Genomic DNA, 21,024 nt, shown 5'->3' with positions numbered 1-21,024 from the left:
CTACTCATCTCCCACGCGGGACGGTACGAAACCGCAACTATGCACCGTGCACTCTGCAGGATGCGGCGCAGTCTCGCAGCGCCAACTTCATCCACTTCCAGTCACTCAGGAATCGCCCCTCGAACCGACTTCAGCGGCTCAACTGTTGCTCGATCTCGCCCCGGTCCTTTTCCTCCTCGCCACTCTCGACTTCTACAATGGCAGCATTTTCACGGAGCTTGCGATCGCTCCTGCAGGCAATCGCGTTGCTCAGTGTCATCTTCTTACTTATAGCTGGATTTGGGTTCCTTAACCTATCGCATATCAAACCCATCGTCACTGGAATACTTAAGCCGTCTCCTGCAGCTACTCCTGTGGCTGATCCTCCAACAACCCCGCAACCTCCCGAGCGCGTCGATAACAGCGACGGTAGTCCTGAGCCATCAGCAAACGACAATATCACTGCCATTATCCATTCAATCCTGTCACCATCGGATTCAAAATCGGGCTTAGAATGTCCTCCATTCAATAAAGATCGTTATGCCTACTTGGGAGGAGGCTCTTCTGGATCCCTCCAAAGCGGGCGACTCCCACGATATTTCTTTGCATTGGACTTACATCAATGTGTCCATCTCCTTCCGCAATTGATTGGTTCCATCGTAGAAACCATGTACTTTCTCGGGCCACAGAACTGCGTCCTTTCCATAGTCGAAGGAAGATCCGACGATGGCACCTTTGAAGTACTTAACCAGCTCAGCGCTAGCATGGCGCTCCTTGGAATTAGATACCACTTCAAATCAAGCGACATCAACCCTTTGGCCAAAGGAGGAGACCGTATCGAAGGCCTTGCAAAGCTCCGCAACCTAGCCGTGAGAGACCTTATCGCACATCCGGAGCATTACGACGAGGACACCACGGTGATTTTTTCCAACGACATAAGTTTGTGTATGGAAGACATCCTGGAAATAATACATCAGCGGAAGTTCCAGGGAGCCGATCAGACATGTGCCATGGACTGGACATACGTTGGTGACAACCCGACTTTCTATGACGTTTGGGTAAGTTCTGACTGTACGAAGTGCATGTGAGATATATACTGACTTCGTATCTCTACCTCTGCAGATCGCTCGCGGCAAGTTTTGACTGTACGAAGTGCATGTGAGACATATACTGACTGAGTATACCCATTTCTAGGAATGACTGGGGACCTATTCTTCAATATCCCGGAAGACGGATCATGGGATAATGCCTGGAACCTCTTCCATAATGACCCTAAGGCACACGCGCGCTGGTCGAGCTCAAAACCATTCCAGGTGTTCGCATGCTGGAACGGCATAACAGCCTTCACCGCGAAACCGCTCATGGAGAAGAAGATCAAGTTTCGGGCGCACAAGGAGGGCGAGTGTTTCCAAGGCGAGCCGAAGTTGTTCGCCAAGGACATGTGGTTCAACGGCTATGGCAAGATTGCTGTAGTACCAAGCGTTAATGTCGAGTACAGGTAAGTTACGACTGTACGAACTGCATATGAGGCATTTACTGACTTCGTGGCGCAGCAATGAGGCAACTCAGAAGATAAAAAACCTAAAAGGTAAGTTTGACTGTACGAAGTGCATATGAGACATATGCTAACATCGTCCCTCTATCTCTACAGGCTATACATCTAAGCATGTTGCCAATGAAGGAGATACAAAGATCGAGTGGGAAACATCACCTCCAGCAAAGGTGAAGTGTATGCCGGACTATCGACATCAAACGTTTGTTGCTTGGGACGAGGGGCTGCGGCAGTAATGTAATCAGAAATGAAATATTAATACCCGCAAAGACTGTGATGGTGATATCTTTCATGCTCCATGCATACTACTCTGACTATGTTGTACGCTACACCCTTCTTGTAATCACCACACGTATGTCGTTGGTCGGCTTTCTAACTCCGGTTCCTGGAACCTTGCCCGGAAGCTTCCATGCCCCGTCCGCTGGGCCAACGTCCCACATTGCAATGATAGCAACAGCTAATGTCACGATCTCCTTCTCAGCAAATATCCTTCCTTTACAGATTGCAGAGCCAGATCCCCATGGCTTCAGTCGTCCATATCGAGCAGTAAGCTTCCCGGATGACGGGTCCAGCTCCAGAAATCGTCCAGGGTCAAACTTATCGGGATTGCTGTAGATGGAAGCATCGCGGTTCACCAGAGAATAAGGTACAGACACAAATGTACCTGGCTTGAGTTCATGTCTCAATTCTCCGTCCGTAACGTGAACTGAGCTTGAACCGACAGACCTAATGGACCTAAGATGTGGGTTTACGAGGTCAGTAAATGTCTCACATGAAGTTCGAATGGGGAAACAAACGTTGGTTCGTTTACAAGACGGTAGGTCTCGTAAATACACGCCTTCAGCAACGGACAATCCCTTGACAAGCCTCGCATATCCAGCGATATCAATTCTCTGGGGATGGTCGAGGACATCGTAACATATGGGGTCAGTTCCTCGCGGAGTTGCTCCAAGATCTCGGGCGTGGAATATACGTAGGTTAACAGCCAAAAGAGGAGTGGTTGCGTGTTCGCATTCTGACCCCAAAGGAGTCCAAGGTCTCCAGCACCACGCTCAGGGAAGGACCAACCTTCCCTCCTGTAGACATTGTTCCTTCCCAATGCTGTTTCACCGACGTCGCGCATATCAGCGTCGAAATCGACAGGATCTCCCTGCTGGTGCTGGTCGATTCGGCGATACAAAGCCTCGAGTTCAGTGATGAGACGGGTCCGCGCAGCGAGACCCTCTTTCAACACTTTCAAAGGAGCCCACAGTGGCAGCCCAATCATTAAAAGGGGAAAGAGATCGTTATCAAACTTCCACAGATCCTCTAGTGCCTGTGGATATCGATCGAGGAAATCGCGACCGTATAGCTGTGGGATAGCGATGCAGGCACCAAAGTCTCGAACCAAGCTTTGGAAATTTGCCTCCACTTTCTCAACACCACTGGATTCAGGGTTGATCACCCGAATTTGTGCCGAATGCTCCCACAACTCCATGTCGCGAGGATTAGACTGGAAGGTCACGAAGGACTTCACTTTTTCGGGTATGCAGGCTTTCTCCAAAGCAGCAGTGGCAGCGTTCTCGTTCATGAAGACTTTCTCGATGGGTGTTCGTAGATCCCTGTTTGAAGCGTCCAGCTTTTCTTTGAATTGCAGTGAGTCTACGCCACCGAATACACGGACGAGAAGGGTGTACTGAGACGGCAAAGGATCTAAGATGGATTTTGCCATCAACCGTGTGATGTGCGGCGAATCGATGAGTATTTGGTGTTTTGATGAGAGCCCAACAAGAGATCCACTGTTTCGCCGCAGCAACATTCTACAAACGCGGACATGAGTATTATCTCTATATGAATAAAGCTTCATGGTACTCACAGAATACGGCGACCCAATCCGTTCTCGGAGAAAAGATGCGAAGTTAACCCAATCTCAAGTGTTGCCCAGACGGGAAACAGCTGGTATGGTTTCGGTTTCGATGCCACTCGATCGATAAAGATGACGATGAGGATGATAATGGCCACAGCAATGACACCAGTGTTCGCTGCCGCTTTCCAGCCCGCTAGCTGGGAGGCATCGGCATGCGATGAGTGCATTGTGTTTCCCATAGCCGGACGACTGACGAGCGTTTCCTATATGGTCGCTTTTATAGCGTTGGATGTGCGTGGCCTGGTGTTGCGATCGTATGGTATTGAAGGAGAAGCTGTGACTAGGTTTTGGTGTCGGGTGTGCACCTGGGCAGGCTTGATAAACCGGCCTCGGAAACGTTTCAGCCGTATCAGCCGTATCAGCCGTATTACTCCAGGGCTGTACCTATTGCTGATGGCCTTGGCGTCTCGTAAGGTTCAAATATTCACGGCGCGGCAACAGGAGGCTCCGAGTGCCGGCGGTTGTAGCGGCGCGTGGTGGTGCTGCTGCTCTGCTCGACGTTGATGTTGTCTCCCGTTGGTTACGCCTCTGACTGTACAACTGGTTCCTGCATACGTGGAAAGCTAGCTCTACGTGCCTGTCGCACCTTGAATGTGGTCGAGACGGTATGATTTGACGAGAGAAATGGCACGAGATCGAATAGCCTGTCAGCAGCCACCGGGTCCGCGTCGCAAGCGGGCAACGTAAGGAAATTAGGCAACCACGACAGGACGCGAAAATTCAGAGGGTGTAAGTATTCGCAACACGTTCGACTGCCATATCTGCCCAGAGACCTTCCACGACAAAGTGAGCCTAAAGGAACACAATAAAGCGGTACACGCATTGCCCGCCGTAGAGGAGAAACTTAGGTCTACTCCCAACCACGAGTGCAATTACTGCGGCAGGAACTTTCGGACCCGGAAGAGGATGAACATTCATATCGAGTTCCGATGCCCGGCTGCGCCCAACAAGAATGCTAAGATACGGCGGGAGATCCAAGAGATTGAAGAGGCCCTCCCAACCATCGATCGCATTGACAAGCCCATGTACCAGAACCTCTTAACGACGCTGTACCAGCAGCTATCGGATGAGAACCTAACCGACCAGCACCGAGGGCCGCCTGACTCGGATGAGGACATGTCAGACTCGGATGAGGATATGTCAGACTCGGATGAGGACCCAACCGACCAGCACCAAGGAACGTCTCACTCTGACCTAGAACCGCCTCGCATAGATCCACTACACCAAGAGCTCTCGCCAGACCAAGTAATCGCATTGATGTCCGCCTCATTCCCTGGTCTCTCTCCAGCATCGCCAGACATTGCAGAGCTATTGAGATCGATCAAAAAGCACATGCAAACTGCGCCACCTCTGCACATCCCTGAGATCCTGGAGTCGCCGTCCACATGGCCCTCTACAAATGCCATCGTCGACGCCCTCTGGGCAGAGGCGTCACATGATGAATGCAGAGTAGCATTGTCGTCGGTCCCTACCACGGGGTTAGACATGCGGCCGGACTACCTTGTCAAGCCCTTCGGGTCGCCGGAAGACCCGCTGATGGTCATGAGCTCCTACCCGACAAGCGACCCGACAAGTTCACTTCACATGTCGTACAGCACTATCAATGATATGTCCAACCAGTCCATCGCTGTGCTATTGATTAAACTCGGATACAATGTCGCTAATGTTCGCACAACCGGCGTGTTTATGGTGGACCTCTTCTCCCGACGCCTCGACAGGAAGCGGATGATTGGTCTCTCTGAAAGGTCCTAGACAGCGTACCCAGCCAGCTTCGCCTATACTGGCAGACTTTTGCGTTTATCTGTCTCGACAAGTCTACCGCTCGAGTCCTCTTGGTAGTAGGAGGGACAGCGTTCCGGGACTACTGCCAGTACCTGAAAGAGCGAGGCAGGACAGCAAAGGTCCTATATTTGTCCGGCACCCAACGCTACAAAGCAGAAATCCCGGCAGCAATGCTAGAGTACTACGACAACAGCCCAACTACAGTTCGTCGTATCGCCATCATCACGTTCCACCCCGAGCGCTTCGCAAGAGAAAAGAGTAATACAAAGTCAAGCCGAGACGACGACATGGCGATCCGCGAACGCCTAATTGATTATGCCCTAATCATTCTATACGGGCAGCCCAACGTCCAGGGCTTCCTCTCCACATGCGCATACCACTTCAACCTCCGTTCAGGAGCGCTCGTACGGAAGGACATCATCGCCAAAGGAGGGAGCGCTCTGTCCTCATATCTCAAGCTACCTCTAACGCTTAAGGATCCGCTGGACACATTCCGTTCCGCCATGAAGACGATTAAGATGCCATTGTCCAAAGACGCCATTGCGAGGATAAGTGTGCTCGCCATGGGTGCCGATAAGGCACTCGATTGGCTCGACCGCCCAGAACTCCAAGCCATCTATGGGCCCTACGTCGCAACCTACAAGGCGTCTGTCATCCAGACAGAGGATATGAGAGTAAGGCGGGGTCTGAACCAGGTAGAGAGAGTCGAAGGCAGGCACAAGAGTGAAGATCGGCGTAAGAGTCTAAGAAAGGCCTTGGACGACGAATTTGGACCGCCAGCTAAGCGGCACCAGAGCGTTTTCGAGCAAGACCAACGGCGACGACTGTACACTCAGACATTCTGAGATTAGCAACATTTTTGGGGGAAATAGAAAGACCAACACACGGGGATGTACAGGACCGCAAGCACCAATTCGAACGAGAAGGTGTGCTTCGTATTGGGGTATCATAGTAGAATGTGAAATGGCAAGACTGCGGCTCACGCAGCTTCTTTGCCCTCATCTGCGACGGTCGAATTGTCCTCCACTTCAGTCTCTCCGTCCTTGAACAGCTCCTGGCCCAGCTCTTCCAGAAACTTCTCCGCCTGCCCTTTGCTCCTCTTCTCCTGTATGGCCCTCTTCTTTTCTCTGACCATGGCTTTTCTCTTCTCCACGGCCTCTTTGCGCTCCTGCCTTACGCGCTCAGTATCTTCCCTGTCCTTCTCAATCCGTCTCATCTGTTCTTGCCGTTCCTCCTCGTCCTTGGAAAAGTTGAAGAAGCCCATGCCGCGCTGCCTGACCTCGGCTCTGCCGTCAAAGTGTACCTCGGGTGGCGGCGTAAGTTCTTTGTCGCGCTTGGCGGCTAGGTCAGCCATTTGCTGGGCGATGGTCTCGTCGGGGTTGAAGGCGTGTGTTTGTACGGTGTCGCCGAAGATGATGTTGGTGGGCATGCTGGGCCGCGCGGTGAAGCGGTCGGGTTCGTCGGCGGCGAGGGTGCGCTTTCGACGCTCTTCGCGGGCAGCTTCTGCACGTGTGCCCTTTCGCGTTCGCCCAAACTCGTCCGTATATTCTACAAGTTCCTCCTCTTCGTCCTCTTCCGACTCGGATGAGCTGGCGTGTTCCGCCTCGCCCTTTTCCTGTTGCTCAGCCCATTTGCGGTCAAAGTCGACGCCGTATTTGTCGTCGAGATCTTCTACATCGCCGCGCTTCAGAGCATCATACAGGCGCGCCTTCTCTTCCATGCGCCGCTTCGTGCGCTTCCATGCGACTTCATCTTCGCCCTTCTCCTCGGTTGTGCGCCCACGGTGCTTCTGTGTGAAGTCGGTGTCTTCCAGATCCTTCAGTGCGCGCTTCTTGACGTTCTTGTTGTGTGTCTTGAAGATGTCTTCCTTCTGTGGTCGTGCGCGGCCCGCGGCGGGCTTGTTCGGTTCCGTGGAAGAGCTCTTGATGAGGTTGGAGAGGGTCGAGGAGAAGGCGAGGCTGCTCGAGCTGGAGATTTCTTTCGCCTTTGCGCGTCCCTTGGGCCGCACGCCGTAGAGATGGGCGTCTTTGGAGGACATGGTGGGGTTGGGGATGAAAGTCGGTTTGGGTGATGACAGTCGCGTGCTGAGCGCGTAGGCGCGGCGGCGATGTTCGGAGCTCTGAGCTTGTTGCGTCACTAACCTCAGGAGCTACCCCACATCGCAGTACCTTTGAGAGCCGCACCGTGCTTTCCGCGAGCCGCAATCTTTCTCTGTTCAAGTTTGGATATCCTCCCATTGTGTCCTGAGAGCTGACACAAACGTCACGTCCTCAGCATCAAGATTCGCACAATCAATTGACTACAACAAACAAACATGCCTCTACCTCGTCAAGTATTCATCGCCGTTATCGGTACGCGCAACAATCTTCCCACATACATGCTTCATACTAACAATTACAGGTGCTGGTGGCGTAGGCAAAGCCTTCCTCTCCCAACTATCTGCCCTCTCTAAACGTCTCTCCCAATCGCCCTCGTCGCCGTATTACCTCTCCCTCATCTGGCTCAGCACCTCGAAGAAAGCTGTCTACCACGCCGACTACAAATCCCTTTCCAACTGGGAATCCGAGCTCCAAAACACTTCCAACCCCACATTGCCGCTCCCACAACTCTGCGAGTATCTACAGAAAGCGCCTGGCAAGGTGGTTCTCGTCGACAACACCAGCAACCAGGACGTTGCGGATAGCTACCCTGCTTTCTTGAAGAAGGGAATCAGCATTGTTACGCCAAACAAGAAAGCTTTCTCAGGAAGCTATGGCCTGTGGACACAGATCTTTGATGCCGCGAGCAACGGAAATGGTGCTGGTGGCTACGTCTTCCACGAGTCGTCCGTCGGCGCGGGACTGCCTGTTATCTCCACACTGAAGGATCTGGTCGAGACCGGAGACGAAGTCACAAAGATTGAGGGCGTTTTCAGCGGAACCATGAGTTTCCTCTTCAACTCTTTCCAGCCTCTCGGCGGTGGAGGTGGAAAGTTCTCAGCTGAGGTAACATCAGCCAAAGAGAAGGGTTACACTGAGCCCGACGCTCGCGACGATTTGAATGGACTAGACGTCGCTCGAAAGCTTACCATTCTCGCCCGTCTCGCTGGCCTAAAGGTCGAATCGCCAACATCATTCCCCGTTCAGTCTCTCATCCCCAAGGAGCTCGAGTCGTGCTCATCCGGCGACGAGTTCCTCGAGAAACTCCCACAATACGACGACCAAATGGAGAAGCTTAAGGCAGAGGCAGAGAAGGAAGGCAAGGTCATCCGATTTGTAGGAAGCGTCGACGTACCAAACAACAAGGTCAAGGTCGGATTGGAGAAGTTCGACACAAGCCACCCTATTGCGGCACTCAAGGGAAGCGACAACATCATCGCATTCTACACAAAGCGATATGGCGACAACCCGCTCATCATCCAGGGTGCCGGTGCTGGCGGCGAGGTCACTGCCATGGGTGTAACAGCGGACCTGGTCAAGGTACTTCGGTTACTACACTGAGTAGTCTTCACATAAACTAAAAAACGAATACAATGATCCGTTACTACCACAAAGCTTGTCTATCCAGAGCGGCTACAGTAACATCGTACACTAGCAATCGTCTTGCCGGTTGTACGTTAAAATCACAGTCTTTGGTTTCATATGCTTTTGCGTTGCACCGAGCGTCATGATCGTCGCTCCCCGTTGATGCCGAACTGTATTTCTCTGCCGATCAAAACCCAACCGACAAAATCCCTTGATGCGAACCCCTCACTCGGCGAGAGTGATGTGCAGTGATGGAACCTTCCAGCTGGCAGGTTGATCTCTGCGCTTCAATTGCTTGGTCTGCCAAATTGCTTGTTTCGCGACACTGGTGCGAAGCTTATGTGTTGATATTGAAGGCTTGTCAATGTGTGACGTTGGCGTAGAGGCTGTGCACATTGTCCCTGCGTGTCGTGCGTCGAATATAGGTACTGTTGTCTCTCCTTACTCGTGAGGCAAAGCTGTCGAAATTGATCAGGTGCGATGCGACATTTCTTTGGCTCTGTCGTTACGGCTCTGCTGATCTCCACGCCTGATACTTTCCACTCACTATAGTGCTTGATCAAAATTGTAGTCATATGATCGCAAGTGTACCACAATGTCGAGACATATGACTTGGTCTGTGAAGTAAGGTACAAACTTGAGTAGCAGCAGATCTTCAAGCGCGATGATGATATTTATCACCCAAACCATCGATGCCCTGCAGCACGAGAAGATCAAGCACGCTGATCTCAGGCTTGGTGTGCTTGTTCCTCTTGGGGCAGGTTTATTTCCCCTTCACATCACTTAGGGTTCATGGACTTCTCCGGCAGCTGAAGATCTGCAGACGTTACTCATGGCGCAAACCAGATTTCGAGTAAGCAACAAACTTTGTGACATTGTCCATGCACTTGTCACGAGAGCTTGGACACGACATTCGGCGAGAAAGGGATCCTTCACCGACGGCAAACTGAGATTTTGGCCACGACAACGAAAAGCTCGCTTTTTCTCCATCTTGGTGGGGAGAAAATGGCTAGCTTGGCGGACAGAGCGGAATATACGGTGTAATAGTATATGCCTGCATGGCTTGGCGGGGTGGAAAGGGTGTCATGGTGCACTTAGTGTACATGCCTGCATGCGCTGGTGGGTATCGATATCGCGTAGCTCCAAGCAGCGGTGACGCGTCTGTACGTGCCAGAGCGCAAGGTCTAGATTGCTTTGCGAAGCACCTGCATGGGAGCGGAAGTGTGGCACGCAGGTGTGGCACAGATTCGTAACCATGCATGGGTGTGGCAGGCAATCTGGTAACATCCGTCAGTAAGGGTGCTTGAAACACTTGCAACACTCGAGAGATGGGTAAATGCGCGATGCACGTAATTGTTTGCAAACATATGTGAATTTTGTAACAAACTAGCTTCTAGAACACTCTTGAGTCATTCGTAAGTCATAGCAACAGCAAGCGAGAAAGAAAGCGACGAAGCGCCTGCCGCTTATGACGCACAAACGTTTTGCTGCCCAACGCCAGACAACCCCGGTAATTCCAAACCAAAATGGAAGCAAACGCAGGTTGCCCTTGCCCTCTTCGTGTTCGCCTGAAGTACTCCCTGTCGTTTTTACGTGAGAACGCCGCGGCCGAAATGAGTGCGCAAGAGTACCCGTCGCCGGGGCACGTTCGCGTGCGCAGAATGCAAGAGCAGAGTGGGTATCCGAAGTAAGAGAGAGATGAGAGAAACAGGCCAAAACGCGCTAGGCGAGGTTGAGGAAAACAGATACATGAAGTGAAGAGTGGAGTTTCGGCAGTCGTCGTGAGGAGCTGAGAAGTTCGGCTCCAGAGACCAGACAGGTGTGGCTGATGGCCTGCACGGTCCGCGGAGTGCATGATCATGGCATGTGATTGCCGTTCGGGCCGAGGAAAACGTGGCTAAGTGGATCAATGGGGAAGCGACTCCTCACTTCAGCCACAGCCTAGACTCGGACGCGATGCGGACTACCAAGAGCTGAGGTGGATTGTGTAGGTACTGACGTGGCTAAGGAAAGCGCAGTGTTGACGGTCCGTTCATCTGAAGATGGTGGAGATGCGCTTGGTGCGTTGCCGGACACGCGAGAGCATGTTGGCTTTGTAGGGCTCAGCCGACATGGAGATGGACGAGTGTCGCATGCTTGCGCGGTCGTTGCTTGATGTGTCGCTTGGGCTGGTCGCGCTGCTGCTCTCGGCGTCGTCTTCTCGTACAGCGGGGTAGGGCTGGTCGGCCGAGGGGAAGAAGTAGGCGTCGAGTCGGGAGTTCATTGCGCGGTTCTTCTCAGAGGCGGCTGTGACCAAGCTGCTCTTGCTGCCTACGCTGGTCGCACTGTCGGTTCGGGTGATGTTGTCGAGGCGGATATCCCGGCGGGCTGCGTTCAGAGACGTCGAGTGTGCGCGTGCGAGGCCTGAGAGGGATCCGACAGGTGGTGCTGGTCCGTCGCCGATGAGCTTGTACTCAAACTCGGAGACGTGGCCGTGGCAGTAGGGGCAGTGGTCGCACTTGACTTCCCAGCCGGAGATTCCCAACTTCTTGCCGCATGTGGAGAGGTTGCTGGAGGGGCTGCATGGGCGCACCAGGTGGTACCAGCGGTGCTGGCACGGAAGGACCGTGACGCAGAGTTCGGCGACGCACATTGTAGTGTTTTCAAGTGAATGTCGAGGTAGATTCGTTTTCGGGGTGTGGTTCCGGGAAACGTTGCGGGTGATGGCGACGTCGTGGTGGGAGACGTGGTGTCGGTCTTGAAGGTGACGGGCGGGATGCAGTCACGAGGTCAAAACGGGTGGCAATCTGGGGTAGACGCTAGTGGCCACTAGTGAATAGGTGGTAGTGAAGCGGTAGTGGTAGAGTGCTGGCGTAGATGGAGTCTGCGGTGATGTCCAGAGAAGCGGCGGGTCCGATTATAAGGGCAGGAGGGCCGTGGAGTGGAGATTGACAGTGTAGGATGCCGTGCGCCAAGGTTTGATGGCTGATTGGGACGCGCGTGGTCGATCACCCCTTACCTACTTGTTTAGGGAATGGCGGGCGGGGAACGACAAGTGCGGCGGAGTTTAGAGCGGGCAAGCGCGATGGGGGACGACAGGTGCGGCGAAAAGCAACGGTGTTATGTAGACTCAGCCCAGGCCGGAACTTGGTGGAATGACGATGGGGTCGGTGCCGGCGGCTTGGTAAGGTTGCTTACTGCAGCGAGGAGACGGACGAGCAAGGCAGCCGGGCGATGAGTCAAGACAGCTGCGGCAGGGTGGTGATCAGGTCAGGCTGATCTAGCTGGTAGCTGGCAGCTGGTGTTTCTGAGTAAACCTTGGAATGGTACGACGACGTGGACTGCTAGGGAGACGCCATAGTATTTAACACAACGGACCACTCTGCTGGGCGGCGGAGGCGGCAGGGGTCGAGGGTTCCAGCTTCTAGCGCGCAGAGGATTGACCAGGTGTGCCCAAGCCTAGCAACGCCCGTGATGCCAAACAAGGCGACTCCTTCATGTCCGTCGCGGCACCGGGACACAAACGCGGGCTCTGGCACTAACGGCGGACCAAGAGAGTTTGCAAGCAGATCCGTGCCAGCCTGCTGGATCCGTGTGCTATCGACTCTCACCGCTCTCAGATAACGAGGTGCGCCGTCCGCCATGAGAGCCCTTCCAAAGCCTTCACCACGCAGCGTGTCGGAACCCATTGGCGCTGGACCCCTGTGCCACCCTGTGCGACAATGACAATCATAGAAATCTGCCCTGACACGACTGCGCTCAGACGCTCTGCTAATCAGCGCCGCGACAAGGGGGTTGCTATTTTGCCAAAAGCCATCTCCTGCCCTCCATGCCCAAACTTTCGCTGCACTGTGCTACACTATGGAGACTTCCAAGGCTATCGGACCGGTAGCGAGCGGAACATATTGAATCCCAGGTCAGCGCCAGCGGGTGAGCATGCGCATCGCCCGTACAGGCATGGCCGGAATGCGCTTCAGATGAAGTCATGCCTCGTGGTCTCTCATGTACTCCACTTTCCGCTGCGATTTTTCACCCGTCATCACCAGATCGCAATCAAAATGGTAAAAGTCAACACTGTGCTTTGCGAAGCAAAAGTCCCCTCGCTCCGCTTGAGCAGGTGCCGTTTTCTCCCGCCCTGCAGCCCGAAATCAGCTGTTTATGCGAAGAAGCAACCAAAAAGTACACGGCACTTATCTCGGACTCTTACCACGGTGTGTAACACAGACGTCAACAGTGGCCCCATGCTGGGATGCCGCTCGCGTGCATCGTGATTGACTAGAAAGGCGGCTACACATGCACCTCTCCGGTAAGACATGCTCTATCACAGGCTGCACAGCAGTACCCTGGCCGTGGGTGCATAGTAGCAAGCCTCCGATAGTGCCATCAATCAGACAAGTCCCGTATGCAGCAGGATACCCGTTACGCAGCGCAGCGCGCTAGCACATCAGCCCTGTCGGTTGATCTTCATCCCTTCATCTATCCTCCCGCCCACGGGCCTGCGAAAACTTCTGCTACCCGAATCAATTCAGGCACTCATATTACATGCCGCCCAAGGGGGTGGGAATTCACAGGAACGCCAGATCAGAGCTAAATTGTCAGTGTGTCAGAACCCATGACAGGAGCGCCCTAATCGAATCGGCCCACCAGCACAGCCTCAACGCCTTTATGCATCACCTCGCCTCGCGATTCGCTCCGCTCCTCTCACGCGTCTCTCACGCCCCTTGGCACCAACTAGTCCTCTTGGCCCCGGCTTGGCTCAGGTTCGATCTTCGTCCACACACGACCCCGCTTCATGACCAACTCCAACATCCGCCTAGTATCACGCGGTCTGGTATTATCGCAGGCCCATACAAAAGCTACCAAAATTGCGCCACACGTTCTGCTTAGCCAAATAGTGCTTCCGCAACTGCGAGGCATTTCTTGACCTATCGCAAATGCTTGACAAGCGTCTGCCCAGGCCATCGTGTAACTCTCACAGGCCCAGCAAGACAACAATGGTTCCAACCCCGTGGTTATGACACCCTTCCAAGCTTTCAGCACGACTCCATGGTGCCGGCGATCCTGTTGGCGGTTCCAGCGCATGGCACTGGTGCCAGCACAGATACACAAGCCACGCGACACAGATAGTATGGCTTGAGTCTGATCGTGATGGAGTCCGATGCACCTCTGCTCGGCGCTGTCGCAGTGCCAGTTTGACTTTGAATGACGGTTTCTAGGTTTGACAACGTCCCATGCACCTTAAGCATGACTGAGACCGGCATTTTTCGTTCCCTCCTCGTTCTGACCCGCTCTACGGAGGGATCAGGAAGCGCATCAGCTTAGCAATCATGGTAAGTAACAAAAAGAACACCACGAGATTCGATTCAAGTCAATTCCCGCATGTATTTAAACTCTTTGAAGTGGTCAATGACAAGCTCAATGACTGAATATTCCCCATACCCACAAAACGCGGCAGATCCACTAATGCTAGGCACACCCCTCCTGCGTGCTCTGCTCGCCTTACTGAACCCTGTGTCCTGGAAAAACCATCAACTGTGAGTACAGGGTACTTTCGCTTTGGCAAGTCTCGCGAACCCTTTCACACTGAGAACCTACTCACACTTCCTAGCGGCCTCCAGTGTGACGTATCTCCAGTGACGCACATATAGAGCGCTAGTACACTAGACTACAGTGCCACCACATTGATGAAGTCTCGTCACGCAACTGGTAAGCCATGCTCTCTATCCTCACGGTTTCTTCTTTCACTATAAACAAGGGCATTCGGCAGTGATGTGGCTGTCAAGCCACAATCAAATGCCGATTCAGATCCGTAAAGAGTAAGCTCACCGCTTGGCTATGCTTTAGCGCTACTCTCCAGCTGTGGTGTGGCTGCTTCGTCCGGTGTCTGTGGAGAAGCAGTGAGGGGTTTAGTCCAAGAGTGGAGTTTTGCTTGCGCAGTGGGCCACAGTTCTATATGATCATCCCTCCCGATCCTTCCGATGTTGTTGCACACCGATCGATGACGGTCGGAATCTGAACATGCTTGATTCTCGAACATGCGCTGCATCGACTAAAGCGTTTGGGTATTCTACAGACCGAGCCAGACTCCAACAATCATGCCAACCGTCGATGCGAATACAACCCTGCCACTCCATCCAATGGCTCTCTCGGCACTAGACTCGTCATCCTGAGCATCGTCCCCATCCTGAGAGTCTTCTCCATCCTGTGGACCGAATTTCTCGTCAAGCACCGCTTTCGCACTTCTCGGAGCCCGACTTCCGTCCTGCACCTTCCCAGGTTTCAAACATACGACTTTTGCATGAACGCTGCGACCGGTCATACGGTTGGTGACGGGAGTGGTGGGATAGAAGTGTAGGATGTCCACAATAGGAAAGTTCAGTGCCACGTCGTAGTCGGTGTGAATAGGGAACCTATTACCCCAACCACTGCTCAGATTGCGGTCATCGCAGGTAGGTACGGTAAAATCCTCAGTGTAGGTTTCGTTGTCATACTCGGCCCATTCCCGTATGCGGACGTGGTCAGAGGCGTTGAATGGTGCAGTGTCTATAAGCGCCATTAGTTAGATCTCTGCCCTCTTTGTTGCCACGAATTCAGGACTTACCAACTGTCACAGCTTCGGCCAACATGCCTTCACATTCGGAAGGTATTTTGTGGGTGATAGTGTTGCAATCCTGAGATCCCCACACCATCCCTGTACTTGAGTACCAAGCCTGGAGAGCTTGCACACATTCTTCTCCAAGCATCGTCTTACAATCCCCATTGTCATCTTGCGCCCTCTCCAAAACTTGTCTGCTAAACGTCAGATTCGAGCTGGTGAAGTCCTGCAACGGGACAACGTTGTGGCAGAAACCCATCCGATTGCCCAAACGTTCTGTATCCGATTCACCAACGTCGAACCATAGAACGGATTGAGTGTCGTTCTCGCTGATTCCACCTCCAGGCCAGATGTAAGGCCCGATATAAGATGAGATCTGCCAATTGATCCCGTTGTCTTCGGAGAACAACGGCACTAATTCGCTTCCGAGCCAGGACATGCTTAGAGCAGTTGTGTTGTGGGTGACGGAGGCATTGTATGCGAGGCCATCGGAGAGATCATCGCATGTCAAGGACTCGGGGTCAGAATCAGAAGACGATTGTGCGTACGCTGTCGTGCCTAGCACAGAAGCAAGGACTAGGTGTTTCATACGAGGAAGCATGTTGGATGGACGTCGTGGAGAACTCGTTAGGGGTTTTTTTCTTCTCAGGCTGTAGAGCCATAGCAGTCGGGGTGACCGCCTCTTTCTTTATACCGCTCCAGTCATCATCACCCTGCCACATTCAGTCAACTCACAGTATAGAACCATGACATCACATCCGATTTGCCGTGGTGGCGGTTAGGCATCCTACATACCGACGACAGAGTCCTTGGCAAATGAAACCACAACACCAGACATACACATTGATCCGCGAATTCGGCATCGTTTGTAAAATGTACTACACGAGTCAGCCATACAGAGCATGCGATGCCTCCTTCCGAAGCCAATATAGGCAGGATACTGCATTAGTGTTCCTGCTTAAAATACACTACAAAAGAACGCCTGAGCCGAGATCCGAAACATGCGGCACCCGGGCGTGTGATCAACAACCACCACGAAAGACGGGGAAAGACCTGGAGGTGCTATAGCGTGTAATCTTCCTCAGCCTTCCTAATGGAGTGTCAAGGTGCGAACTGAATAGTAGTTATATATCTATCATATGGTGTGGTATCAGAGCATATACCTCAGCAAGTCTGCTCCTTCTGTAATCATGCATGCGATCCTATATAATGTACAATGAACTAGCCGATATGTTCAGCGCATGCGATTATACTCGCACTCAGGATGGTATAGACAAGCGTTTCTCCGACCGCTTCCAAAAAAAGTCTATTTCTTCGATGCTTTGCCCTGATATTCGATGTCGTACTGAAAGAACGAATCCCATATGCTTCCCTTCCTTGCGAGCGGCGACTTTCGAGAGTCACTAAGAGGACTTCTCAGATCGCCTTGACTTCCTAGTCTGCTTTTGACGGGAGATGTATCCGATCGTGTATTCGATGGGCCTGATATGGAGGTCTTGCGGAGGGATTGGAGCTGGGCGATGGATGACTGCGTAGTGTTAGCGATGTAAGCAAAGGTCATGGTTCGGGGAGCTTAGATTTACAGAAAGCGAAAACCTAAGGTCCCCATAGTAGGTCGCGCACATTGCCCCCATTTCCATCGTCCGCAGACTTGTCTACGCCGTTCGTTGACGACTCCCTGAGATGGCTAGGACCATGTGTGCCAGCTGGGCTCGCGCCCCGTGTTGCTGTCGCAGAGTTTGGGTTCGAGTCGGGTCGTTCAGCTGGCGAGAGCGCTTCAGCCGAATTGTGACGGCCAACTAGGGGCGCGCTCTTCTTGCTTGTCCCACTGCTGCGGCGACTGTCGAGTGATTTCCCAAGTTGAGTTGCCGGGTCCATGGAGGACTTCTTCTTGGCTTTCTGCATCTCGCCCAGTCCGGTTTCTAGGCTGCTCTTCACCGTGACTGCACCTTTAATACCTGGGGTGCCTGGAGCCATCGCCTTCTCTTCGGTCGCCTCCAGCAGGTACCATCGTAATCCGTCGGATAGATCGAAAGGATTGTCGTCTTCGAATGAAATGGCATTGCTAGAGGCGACAGATCGACCATCTAACGATGCTCGAGTTGCACCATCCATCGTCTTGGAAAGGTCGACAACGCGCTCCTCCACCTTCGAAATGCGCGCCACAAGCCACTCTTTCCCTCCCAATCTATGCGTGTCCTGCTCGCGGAGGAAGAAATGTGGTGCGCCAACGTTGAAGGCAGCCCAAGGGCGATGGGCATTGTTGCGGGTCGGCAAGAAGAGTGCAAGGTCGCCTTCCTTGAAGGAGCGATAGGCGATCTTGTCGTGCGAGTCAGCCTGGAAGCGATGGGCCTTGTCGCGATATGCTCGGGCTTCTTTCTGCCACTTTCGTGCAGTGTGCTCCATATCACGCATCCGCTTCGCAACAGCGTCGCTAAAGATTTCAGTGTTGAAGAGCTCGAGCTTCTGAATAAGTTCCTGATATCGCTGATCTTCTTCCTCTGGGCTTGTAGATTCGGTCCACTGAAGGAAGTGAAGATCTCCGACGTCTTCCAAGAAACGCTTGAGTGGAGTGGGCGAGGGCGTTGTTGTACTTCGACTAAGTCCTGCACTAGTGTCTGTCATAATGGTGCTATTCCCAAGTCTAGACGCTCGCTGGAGGATCATTTCACCGTGCTCATGAGTGATGACGAATCCAAGTGTCTCGACTAGACGGATCAGACGCTCATGCTGCGTGTATAGCCGTTCACTAAGGTCCTTCGCCCGATGCATACGCTGGTGGGTACGGGACGAGTCCGCTTCCTCAAGCTTGCGGAGTTTTTTCTCTACGCGCATAAGCTCGACATCGAGGCTGTTGGCGTGCGAGCTCTTTTCTGCGAGCTCGGTTTGAAGACGACCAACCTTGGCCTCTTCCTCCTCAACGCGCTTCCTGAGAGCTTCGGAGCCGGTCTCGCCTTCAGCAAACTTGGCGCGGAGGCTATGTAGATGCTCTCGTTCCTCCTCAAGTTCTGCAGTGATAGAAGTGACACGGGCCTTCTCCACGTCAAGCTCTTCGCGGACAGCTGCAACTTCCTTCTCGTGTTCGGCAAGCTTGGTGTTGAAGTCTTGTTCTTGCTCTTCGATCCTAGCATGGGCATTTTCGTTGTCTGACTTTGCCATCGCCACAGCCTGTTCTAGCTCTTTTTGGTGGTTGAGTGATCGCGCTGCAAGATCTTCAAGTTGTGCGACAAGCATAGCGTGATCGTCCGGTACGTTGGTACCTGGCGACAGGTGGTTGAAGGTTGCTGTCAACGAGTCAAACTCCTGCGTCTTGACTGCTGAGCGCTCACGGAGCTCCGCTTGAAGAGCTTCGATGCGCTTATCTGCTTGTTTACTCTGTTCGGCAGCATCTTTGCGGGTTGTTTCGAGTTGCGAAACCAGCTCCTGGACTCTGGCATCTACACCTGTTCGCTCATTATCCCGACTGCCTAGGACGCGATCAAGTTCATCTTCGGCTTCTTCGATCTTGGCCTTGCATGCGCGGATCTCGTCTTCGAGCGATTTGCGTTCGTCGGCAAATTCTTTTTGTTGCGCTCGCATGTTTTCCATGATGTTGTTCTTGGTTGACATGGCCTCCTCAAACTGGCGTTGCTGATCTGCATCATCGTCTCTCCGTGCTTGCGCATCGCTCTCAAGTTTGGCACGAGCCTCTTTCTCCGCCGCGAGCTGTTGTTCAAGGCGAAGAATACGACGCTTGTCTTCTTGTCCTGTATTCGCCGAGTAGCGCCTGGAAGAGATCGAAGAGCGACGGGATAGCTCTTCTTGGGGTCTCGGTGAAGCGACTTCTGCTGTTGGCGTCGCGGGGTCGGTTGGGTCAGGTATACCGAATGAGGGAGGCGCGCCACCTATTGAGAGTCTGTTGGCCGTACTCTGGCGATGTACCAGATCCTCCAATCGTCGCACCCGGCTCCTGTAGCCTTTCAGCTCCTCCTCGAGCTTTGCATTGCCCTCTTTGAGTACACGTAACTCATCATCGCCTCGCATCATAAGCTGAGAGCCTCTGCCGAAAGCTGGCTCATGAACACTACCCATCTTGAAGTTCTTCGCGCGTTTGATCTGCTGCTTTGTAGGTCGGTCAAGATCTTTGATAGCTTGGGCAAATAATTCGGCTTCCGATTGCTGTCCATCCAGTCTCTGCAAGTCCTGGAGGTAATCTTGGAGCTCTTCTCGAGTGACCATCGGCCAGACGGTCTTTTCAGGTTGCACATTCAGCTCGAATCCTAATGAGCCACCTTGCAAGGCTTCGAGGTTTACAACATCTGATATTGGCTTCAGCCATCGCTTGCGCCGACGCTCTTCCTCTTCCTGAAAAGTTGCCATTTCCTCAGCAAGCGAGGATGTATCCTTCTCCATCCTTTCGGTCCACTCCCGTCTTCGGACGGCTTCGACTAGCAGTGTACCGTATACATAAGGCAGCCGACCGACGAGGGAAATGAGCTCAAAGGCAGCGACACCATCGTCTGGGATACTGATTTGCTCAAGTTGCGCACCGACGCTCGCAATGACCGATTCGATGTTTGCGATACCCTGCATGCTCTCGACCGAGTTCCTGATGGCAGCGTTCTTCTGCTCCACCGCCCGTCGCACGAGATCGCTCATCTCCACGCTGTATTCTTGTATGGCCGGTAGAAAGTTTCGCGTATGAAGCAAGGCCATTTTGGACACCTGCGCGACCGACTTCGGGTTTGCTTCTAGCCCCATGACGTGTTCAAAGTCCGACTCGACCTTCTTAACGACGGCATCGATCTCGTTGTACAGGCGCGTGGGCTCTTCGGAATCATCAGCCATGGAACGGCTCTGGCTTTGGCCGACGGCGCTCAGGAGTTGGTTGTAATCTGTCTCGATATTCTCTAGCTGCATGCGCATCTTATCCATGTGTTTGCCAAATGCCTCCCGAACGCGCTTGCTTGTTGATGTAGCCTTTTTGATCGCTTCGACGTCGAGGAACTCTTGGAGGGTCTTGCGGACAAGAGTACTACTGGGAATGCTCTGGGGAGATCTCATCTCCTTGGCCAAGAAGCGCGCGAAGTTCAAGGTAGCAGGCACCGTTCCCAGCTGCTCAAAGTCGGCGTCAAGCCGCCGGATGTTGTCCCCGGCTTCCTTCTCGACCCCATCGTACCATTCCCTTGCTGCCTTGTACTTCTGGTCCAAGCCCTTGATGTGCGCATCGTGGTTCCCGACGGCGACCTGGGTTGCTCTCTCGATGGTGGCTTGTTCGGCAAAGTGCTTCGAGGCGATCTGGGACATGGAGAGCGACCTTTCGAGCAGGCCAAAAGCCCAGTCGCGGCGGGCCTGGAAGAGGGCCTGCCATGCTCCGAGGTCGGTGTTCTTCGCAAGGTGGTTCGGGGCATCGTCGGGTTGGAAGGCATCGGGCAGTGGTGTGGAGGATATGGCAGCCTGCGGGTTGTTGGAGAGTTCGCGACTGAAGACGAATATCTCTTTCTGTGGCACAAGTATTAGTGTGTGTCCTACAAATCCCACAGTAGACGCGTACCTCAGTTAAGAGCGCTTGGAGCTTGACGTGTTTGCCCTGTGTTGTGAGTAAGACCTGTTGCTCGGGCGCTATCTCCGTTGCCTTCGAGATCCAGTGCTTGAGCGCATCGACTGTAGTAAAGGCGACGGGATCAGCGTCGAGGCGCTGGCCCGTATGAGCTACAGCGATCTGTAGCGACATTCGGCCTTGCCCTCC

General features: G+C 53.3%; 7 protein-coding genes across 7 annotated transcripts; 3 read left to right on the top strand and 4 right to left on the bottom strand.

Annotated features, from left to right (window-relative positions):
* Positions 1–647: 647 nt before the first annotated feature.
* On the top strand, positions 648–1,481 carry J4E92_008518 (uncharacterized protein; the record flags this gene model as incomplete). The annotated part of the gene is made up of 2 exons (XM_051499870.1): positions 648–1,008; positions 1,174–1,481. The coding sequence occupies 2 exons, from the start codon at positions 648–650 to the stop codon at positions 1,479–1,481; spliced, it is 669 nt and encodes a 222-aa protein (XP_051349883.1).
* A 798-nt stretch (positions 1,482–2,279) lies between these two features.
* On the bottom strand, positions 2,280–3,242 carry J4E92_008517 (uncharacterized protein; the record flags this gene model as incomplete). The annotated part of the gene is made up of 1 exon (XM_051499869.1): positions 2,280–3,242. One exon carries the CDS (start codon positions 3,240–3,242, stop codon positions 2,280–2,282), a length of 963 nt encoding a protein of 320 aa, XP_051349882.1.
* A 1,101-nt stretch (positions 3,243–4,343) lies between these two features.
* J4E92_008516 (uncharacterized protein) lies at positions 4,344–6,064 on the top strand (the record flags this gene model as incomplete). The annotated part of the gene is given in 2 exon segments (XM_051499868.1): positions 4,344–5,182; positions 5,194–6,064. 2 exon segments carry the CDS (start codon positions 4,344–4,346, stop codon positions 6,062–6,064), a joined length of 1,710 nt encoding a protein of 569 aa, XP_051349881.1.
* Positions 6,065–7,533: 1,469 nt separating this feature from the next.
* J4E92_008515 (uncharacterized protein) lies at positions 7,534–8,698 on the top strand (the record flags this gene model as incomplete). The annotated part of the gene is made up of 2 exons (XM_051499867.1): positions 7,534–7,570; positions 7,620–8,698. 2 exons carry the CDS (start codon positions 7,534–7,536, stop codon positions 8,696–8,698), a joined length of 1,116 nt encoding a protein of 371 aa, XP_051349880.1.
* A 2,056-nt stretch (positions 8,699–10,754) lies between these two features.
* Positions 10,755–11,354, bottom strand: J4E92_008514 (uncharacterized protein; the record flags this gene model as incomplete). The annotated part of the gene is made up of 1 exon (XM_051499866.1): positions 10,755–11,354. The coding sequence occupies one exon, from the start codon at positions 11,352–11,354 to the stop codon at positions 10,755–10,757; it is 600 nt and encodes a 199-aa protein (XP_051349879.1).
* A 3,414-nt stretch (positions 11,355–14,768) lies between these two features.
* Positions 14,769–15,461, bottom strand: J4E92_008513 (uncharacterized protein; the record flags this gene model as incomplete). The annotated part of the gene is made up of 3 exons (XM_051499865.1): positions 14,769–15,244; positions 15,386–15,392; positions 15,453–15,461. The coding sequence occupies 3 exons, from the start codon at positions 15,459–15,461 to the stop codon at positions 14,769–14,771; spliced, it is 492 nt and encodes a 163-aa protein (XP_051349878.1).
* Positions 15,462–16,602: 1,141 nt separating this feature from the next.
* J4E92_008512 (uncharacterized protein) lies at positions 16,603–21,009 on the bottom strand (the record flags this gene model as incomplete). Its single annotated transcript, XM_051499864.1, has 3 exons — positions 16,603–16,824; positions 16,920–20,777; positions 20,830–21,009. 3 exons carry the CDS (start codon positions 21,007–21,009, stop codon positions 16,603–16,605), a joined length of 4,260 nt encoding a protein of 1,419 aa, XP_051349877.1.
* Positions 21,010–21,024: the final 15 nt, after the last annotated feature.

This window comes from Alternaria infectoria (assembly GCF_024043175.1).
Source record: "Alternaria infectoria strain BMP 0036 chromosome Unknown scaffold_17, whole genome shotgun sequence".
Taxonomy (NCBI): Eukaryota; Fungi; Ascomycota; class Dothideomycetes; order Pleosporales; family Pleosporaceae; genus Alternaria; species Alternaria infectoria.
Note: the sequence above shows the minus strand (reverse complement) of the source record. Positions and strands in the feature narration are given on the sequence as shown.